Source organism: Aplidium turbinatum, chromosome 8 (genome assembly GCF_918807975.1).
Source record: "Aplidium turbinatum chromosome 8, kaAplTurb1.1, whole genome shotgun sequence".
Taxonomy (NCBI): domain Eukaryota; kingdom Metazoa; phylum Chordata; class Ascidiacea; order Aplousobranchia; family Polyclinidae; genus Aplidium; species Aplidium turbinatum.
In genome coordinates this window covers 12,912,658-12,921,039 of record NC_137479.1, presented here as the reverse complement: position 1 = coordinate 12,921,039, position 8,382 = coordinate 12,912,658, and the positions used below count along the sequence as shown (strand labels likewise).

The window sequence follows — 8,382 nt, the reverse complement described above, 5'->3', positions numbered from 1 at the left end:
ATCAAAAGTCAAGTTTAAAATGGCAATCTTCTCAAATCCCCTACGGTACGGTACATTTTAAGCTGATTTTTTTCACACACCACCATTTGCTCTTTGCTGATTGCCTGGCTGATTTTGTTTCTAAACTGGTGTTGGAACTGACTGTAACGGACATAATAAATGTTTGTTTATACCAGCAAAAAGTTTAAAAAATTTTGTTCAATATGTTACTGTACCGGTACAGCTACCGCAAAATCACTTCAGACCTTTTTAAATTTTCAAGAAAAACAAATATTTTCTGTACAACAATGTATTTTAAAACATCGCCTTTTCTTAATATTTTGTAATATTGCCCTTGTTTTTAATGACCAATTGCAGGCGATTTGGCATGGAATCACTTAAACTTCTAAAATATTCTTGGGCCATCTCCTAGTCCTGGTACCAAACTTTTTTGAGCTCCATCTTGAGTGTGTCCAGATTTGGTGTCTTCTTTTATGCCATTTTGTTTTCATTTTTTGCCAGCAATTTTCGATTGGAATCTAATCTGGACTGTTACCAGGCCAATTGAAGCACATCAATACAATGTTGTTCAAGGAACTTCTTATTCTTTATGGCATGGTGCACCACCATACATAAAGACCTTGCAGCCATGAATGTGGAAGAAGTTCAGCATGTGCTCCTCCAACACTTCAGCTGGTAAACATCAGCATTTGTTTTTTTTGTTCTTCAGCAAGAAATGCTGGTCTGCCCTTCCTCCATCATCAAAAGAACTTCCCCACACCACGACCGAGTCCAGATGTTTGACAGTTGGAATGGTATCGCAAGAATCAAAGCGATTAGATGATCTAGGGTGCCTCACTATGGTGGAGCCCATCTGAAAACATTACACTCCTCCACTGCACAGTGGTCCAGTGGGCATACTTCTTTGCAAACGCAAGACGTTTCTGCTTCATTCGCTTAGTGATGAGAAGTTTCTTGGCAGCTTTGCGGCATGGCAATGCCAAGTCCTTATGGATGCGGTGCTGGATTGTTCGGATCTTGTTTGGATCGTCATGGTTTCCAGCAGATTTGAAGACTTTTGACTGAAAAGAAAAACTGAAACAAGCTTTTTACAGCTTTGGTAATTGACTATAATCTTCATATTGTTAGTCATAATGCCTATTGTTAGTCATATGATCTAGTGCAAAACACACAGCTAAAAACCTACAGTAAAATTTGCATTACTCAAAAAAGGTCCGAAGTCATTTTGCGGTACCGGTAGCTGTAGATCAATTAACACAAAGCAACCGATCTTGAATAATTGCCATACTATAGTAAAAGCTCAGGTGAATATGCTGAAGTTTTTTAAACTACCAAGCATGCAGTATAGTTCTTTTTTGTGCATGATATACATTGTTGTTCACTGCTTGGCCGAACAGTGAGAACGTCTCTTGACGCTTAAAAATACATTGTTTCGACCCCACTTCAGAGCAAGCAGCTGTGTAATTACCCAGAAGATACTGAATGGCTTGCCAAAATAATTGTAACATCTAAGTCGAGGACTAATAGCCTACCAGTTGAGCCGTTTTTTATACTTCTATGACAAATCGATGTCGACAGTCGAGTTTAGCAAGAATTGACAGTGGTAGACTGTTTTTCGCATACAAGACAGGCCTTAAAACTCGTGTTTTTTTCCGGCTGCCATCATGGCCTACCGAGAGCTCCTTCTCGGCGGCCAAATCTGCGTGCTTGGAGGCCAAAATACAAATAACAATATCACAAGTAAATAGAATTAAACTTGCAACAAGGCCAAAATCATCACTTCAAAGTGTTGTTGAAGTCTGAGCGACGTCCTGCAATAGAATCGTTGTACCACGCAATAACTGCTTTATCGGGATTGTAATCCAGTATTGCGGTGACCATCGGACGACACTAAATTGTTTCAACTGCACACCGCCTTTCATAAAACCTGACCATGGCATTTATACCGTTATGATGTCACCATTTAGGGTGTGAAGTCTCTAACACACAGCGGAAACATTTCTCAACTCCGAAGACACGTGTTTTCCCCTCGGATGTCAACTAACCTACCCAGACAACAAAATCCATCATTTTTAGATTGATTCAATGTTTGCAGTCGTTAAATCAGGGTAAAAATGACGAATTTTGTTGTCTGGGTAGTTCTCCTTTTTAACAACGATTCAATGTCCGACAACATTGAATCTACATAAAAACGACAATATTTCCAGCTGATGTAAATTAGCACTTTAGATTAACACTTTGTTTAAATAAACGTCGGTAATTCCAAACAAGACTTATAGCTGGTGATCGCAGCTGGATACTTTCCATACAATAGCAAATGTTTCCGCACAATACAGCAGTGGTGATTATGACGCGCTGACCTAATTCTGCGTCACTCTTTGATACTAAATATTTTTGACGGTTAATCCACGATTATTCTATTGCAAAGTTAAGTAATTAGCTAGAAGAAATCGGCGGCCAAATTGGCCGACAGAGGAGGTAGCACCGGCCGCCATTTAAGCACTACTTAGCGGCCATGGCCGCCGGCTGCTTAAAGGCTTGCAAGACTTAGATCATAAATGGTGTAGCAGCGATCGAGAACTCTGTGACATGAATTAGTGGTGTGATACTCATAAGCCCAGTGTCATTGGCAATACATGCCTTCAAGTTTTGCTACACTTGATTGCCGACTGACGAAGTCTTGATAGGTCACTCCTGGCAGTTTTGCATACTGTTGGAGACTTGTGACGCAGGGTCGATTGCTGAGATTGACAGAGTGAAGTTTCCGATTGTTGAAGTTTCGTTGCTGGGGAATGATTCCATTTATTAGGTGCCGCTGAATAGAGAGCAGTCCTAAACCGCATTGCTCAAACTCACACCCCGAAAGTCGAACCAGCGACGCTTGATCTTAAACCTTCTTCGTTGATGAAGTCATGCGCTAACCAACCGAGCTATCTTACTTTGTAATCAGCATCATCAAGCCAACTGCTACCATTTTGGAATGCTATTGAAGTGTATTGCGGACGTTATAAAGCCACAGCGTTCTGACATGTGGCTGCATGACAGAGTTGGATCAATTATATAGCTACAGGATTGGTTACATTGCAATAGCACTATCAAAATTTTTAATTACATTGTTCTGAAAGTTTCAAATAACAATCACTTCCAAATGTAATTAATTATGCATTTTAATTAACCCAAAATTAGATGTTTCAATATTTATGTTTATCGCTGATTTTTATAGTTTTTGTAATATCAAAGACAGTAGTAGAATTGCATTTGATAAAGATGAGGAACAAAAATTGTTTGTTCCTGTGAGTTCCTTTTTGGAGTAGGCCTATAAAAGTTACCAGCTATTTGAAAAATGTTTTTTTGCTAGGGCTGATGTTGCAGTTGGACCTAAATGTAATTGTAAAAGTAATTTGTACCATTTTTTTGCAATTATATACAATTACACAACAAAAAGTCTAAATTACAATTATTATTATATTACAATTGTATAAAAATGTGTAATTAATTACCTTCCATTGTAATTGATCCAACTATACTGCATAGATATTATATCTGTTTCAATAAACTAGTTCCATAGATTATTTTTAGAACGTGTGTTGTGAATTGCAAAATAGAAATAGCGACTGCCATATATTTTTTGCATTAAAAAGTCTGCAGTTAAGATCTTTTTATTTTGCTGCATGTAAGATTCCATTTCACTATTTGCATAATTGCAGGATTGACTTTGCTGTAATAATGTTGTGACCTCTTATCACAGACGGTTTTCTATTTCCTTTAGTTGATTAATTAGACAAATGTCTTTGAATGAAAACTTCAATCGGAAAGCAAAAAAACTTACCTCCAAACTTGTATGCACTTTGACCGACTTCACCGAAGATAGTGAAAATCATAACTCTTGCACAGAGTTTTCCTTGTCAAATTTTTTTTATCATCGTTATCTTGCACCTGATAGCCACAAGATACAGGAAAAAATTGAAGGCTTGAGTGAAAAGTTTCTCATTCATTCACAGCCTGTTAAAAGTGAGGCACTAAACAGGCTGTTTAAGACATTTTTATCAAAAGATTTGACTGAAAAAATCTTTGCCAATAGTGCTGTACATTATAGCTTGGTCGCTATTTTGCTCAACCTTTCTGAAAACTCATTAAATACAAGTTATTCTGAAACATTTCTATCTCGTGCTGCTCCAGTAAAAGATGATTTTGATTGGACTACTTATCTATTAGATGGTGAAGATATACCTTCTTATTTTCCTTGGGATGAAAGTCCTATTGGATCAGATGATGAGGAAAACACAAAGAACTTACAGCAACCAGACCATCTAACAGAGACATCAGAAGAAGATTCTCTAGATATTAAGTTGCAAAGTGATTTTAAATCTCTGTGCTCAGTCAACGTTGTGCATAGTTACTGGAAAAAGAAACCATTACCACCAAATTTTACTAAAGTTTGCACTTTAAGCACACCTATTATTGTGAACAGTTCCAAAGTGCTGTTACAAGAGATAAATGTGATGAGGGAAGTGTTGTGGCTTCTTTGTGGCCACAAAAATTTATTTGTATTTCCTGAATATGGTGGAAAGCATATAGTTGCTGAAAATATTTATCTCTCGCATGCCACCAGTGACAGTTTGCAACAAAGCTTGAATGTGTTTGCAACATGTGGTAACATTGTAAGCAGGTTGCAGTCCTTTATCTTTAGCACGGAGTCGCATTACTTCTTGACATATGAAGCTTTTGCTGCCTCGTTGCTAACATTTTTCAATCGCATGAAGAAGGATATTTTATCCATTGAAAAACAGTTAACAGCTCAAGAAGAGACCATCCTGTTGACAGATTTGACAGAAACGCTTTCCCACCATATTCAAATTTTATTTGTCATTGAAAGCATTTTTGCTTGTTCTATTGACATTGACAAATCAAATGAAAAAAATGCTCTAAAAACTTCTCGTTTATTATGTGTTTTATATGAAGCTGTGTTAGACCAAAATAACATGATATCTTGTGGTGAATCTGATGCATTGACAAATGGAGATATAATTTTTAATTTATGGATTGATAGCATTCGACCATACATTGATATTATTGACAGGTGGATTACTTTTGGGATTTTGGATGATTGTAAAAACGAATTTGTATTGCAACGCATACAAAAGTTTACAGATTGTAAAAAATCTAATTTTTGGAATGATGCTATCTTACCAGCTATTGACAATATTGATAAGGTCTGCCCATGGTTGTCTGCAGTGTTTAACACTATGGTAACTGGTGGAAAATCAATGGAAATACTTCAAACTCTAAGTGCTTTGTGCAGAAGCAATAGAGAGGAACAACTAAATCTTCTACCTCATCACAACAAAGAACTAAAGCAATCAGTCTATCAATACTTTTTAAGTACAATTGCTTCATCAAAAGCAAAGCCTGCATCACAAGCCACTGTGGAATCAAAATCATTCCCAAGCAATTTTTTGAACAAAACAGATGCTCTGATTAAAGAAAATTTTCACAGATTATCTGTTCAACCCAATGTTTCAGCAACGGAGTTACTCATGAATAAGCAACTGAAAAATGAGGAGCCTTTTCCAATTTCAGTCATAAAATGCCTGAAGCCTATAATAGAACTGAAGTGTCATCATGCTAACAAGCATCTCCTGGATGTATTAAAAGAAAGATTTGGTCTTACTGAAATGCTTAATGTGTTTCATGATTTTCATTTGATGGGGTTAGGAGATGTTATGCATCATTTTTCAAGGAGAATTTTTGAAGACTTGCAAAATACTGATTCACTGACCAGTGACCTTGTGGGAATAAATAATCTCATGCAAGAAGCTTTATCCGGTCAAAAGTTGGAACTAGCAAGGGTGTTTGTTGCTCTGAAGGACACTTCAACTACACAGAAAAAAGACGGGGGATTGCTTCTGGAACAACAGAGTGCAAGTGACATAAAAATTGGAAGGTATCTCAATATATCTGCAACTAATTGCTTCGAGTTGCAATGCAATGTTGAATGGCCAGTTAATCTTGTACTTTCGGAGAAGTGCATCGCCATCTACAATCAAGTTTTTTCATATTTGCTGCAGATAAAACGAGCTGTGTTTTGCCTGGAATCATTGAAATTTTCAACCATCTATAAGTCAAAATATAAGAACTTCAACCCAGAAAATAAAAGCAGTTCAACTTCTCACACGAGGAGAGAAACGATGTCATCCTTTGAGAAATGTCATCGTATGTCAATGCTGCGAGCACGGCTTCTCCATTTACTTCAGCATTGGCATGGCTTTGTAATGACTAGTGTCATTCAGGCTGAGAAACACGTTTTCACTATGAGGATTGCTGAAGCCACTACTCTGGATGATATCTTAATTGCACATGATTTATTTTTGGAGCGCATCTGCTCTTTGTGTCTATTGGATGGTAAAAAACAGTCTTGCAAGTTAATTCAAGGAACACTGAAAAAAATTATGACTTTGGCTATCAGTTTTAATATGTTGTGGAATCATGGCATCGAGCACATAACGCAAAGAAGTATTTTGAAACAAGAGGCAGACTTTCATGAATACAGTGAGTTTTTGGGGCGAATTTTGCATACAATTGCCAACAGAGGTGCTGTGCCAATACTGGATTCATTGGCTTATGCTATTTTACTGTAGTAAAATAAATGCAGTGTTTTTCAGCTTCAACGTTTGAAGACTGAGCTTTAATTGTGCTGAATTGGGTATATAACTTGTTGGAGAGCTTTTGAAAACTGATACTGTTTTATATAATTTTCTAGTAGTTTTGCGCTGTAAAATCTGAGAGAGCCAGTGACGTGCGATGAGGTTCTTAGATGGTGAGGCACTAATTTTTTCAAGTCACATTTACAATAGTTTTTTCTTGACAACAACAAAAACGATATCATACTAATCAAAAAAATAATAATTAGCAGCATAGTTTCACATTTATTTAAAAATAAAATCCATGCGCCTATCCTTTTGGACAAAAACATCTGTGACTTTGTTGTAGAAATCCTCTTTATTTTGCCGCAATTTCTGAAGCCTCTTCATCTCAATTGCAATTATTGCTAGTGATGAAAGACATGATGAAATTGAAAGACCTTTATTTATGACTTCAACTTTAGATTGGAAGTTTAGTTTTGAAAAATCTCTCAGCTTAGATACTAAGTCCTCCTCCATTTTAGTCTAATTTTGTATGAAACTATCCTTTACAGTTACACTGCAAGAAGTCACATAGGCTATGCGGGCATTCCAGCTTAACGAAAAAGGTTTCATAGCTGTGACGTCACATTTGAGGCACGCCTCAAATCGTTGCTAAATCGTTCATGATGATTTCTGGGCGACTTTGCGAAAGAAAAAGGCACGCATAATGGATGGAAGTTTTGTGATCTGAAGTGAGGCACAGCTTGGCTTTGCCTCTCCTCGCGTATTTCAACGATTTTGACCACGTGAACGCTCGATATGAATATCGCTACAAAAACAGAAAAAATTAAAGCACAGTTTGGGTGTAGAAACGTAAAATTTGCGGGAAAGGGAGCACGACTAAAGCAATTCACACAAATTAAAGCACCTAAAAACGTGCAATATTTACTACTTTTTAACAAATAATGTTTATTCTGTGATAACCATTTCTTTAATGTAACTTTTGCTTTGCCAGATGTTGGCAGGTGCAAAGTATGCCTCCCCTGACTGCACGTCCCTGGAGAGAGCTATTTGTAAATTATGATAAATACCAATAACAACCAAGTTATCATCGTAATTGCGGAAATTTCAGTATCAATCTTTGGTGTAATGCCTATGGTATTTTCTCATTAGAGTACATTTCTTGAATACAGTTTGATGAAACGCACAAAATACATGTTTTGATTGTAAGCGACAAATGCTGTATTTATCAAACAAATTTCGAATGAGAGGCCATTTCTTGAACAAGTAACATATGGTAGTTCTAATCCAAATTTTCCATGTCAAACACTGTGTTGATTTTATATATATTTTTATGGCGATTTCCAACATCGCCGAATAAGCTACGGTTTGATCCAAATGCCGTACGTTTGGTAAAATAATGGGTAGTTTTAGCATTTTGCTTGGGAAGTAGTTCGCCTTCTCTTGTGACAGTTACTTGAGTGTGATGACAGTTTTCTTGCTTTTTATGTGTGCGCTGTTCTTACTCGAGTTTTCAGTATGGCTTATTTTATTTTTTAAAACTCGTATATATGTACTTTTTTTGAGTGCTGTTCTATTTTTTACGCAGCCAGAGAACAGGCTTAGCACATTCAATCAGTTATGCCTTTTAATGCGAGCATTGGTATTGATTAACATGTTCTGCAGATCGGATTGTTTGATGCAATGTCTACAACCGTGGGTTTATCTGCAGACAACGTTGCGCAATCTTTAGCCTAAT

At 36.8% G+C, this 8,382-nt stretch overlaps 1 protein-coding gene across 1 annotated transcript; it reads left to right on the top strand.

Moving 5' to 3' along the window:
- The first annotated feature begins 3,785 nt into the window (after positions 1–3,785).
- Positions 3,786–8,283, top strand: LOC145776077 (gamma-tubulin complex component 5-like). The gene has a single exon (XM_082587481.1). It carries the CDS (start codon positions 3,786–3,788, stop codon positions 6,636–6,638), a length of 2,853 nt encoding a protein of 950 aa, XP_082443607.1. The 3' UTR covers positions 6,639–8,283.
- Positions 8,284–8,382: the final 99 nt, after the last annotated feature.

Coding starts and splice junctions, on each gene's coding strand:
- LOC145776077 (XM_082587481.1), top strand. CDS start 3,786: ATGTCTTTGAATGAAAACTTCAATCGGAAAGCAAAAAAACTTACCTCC.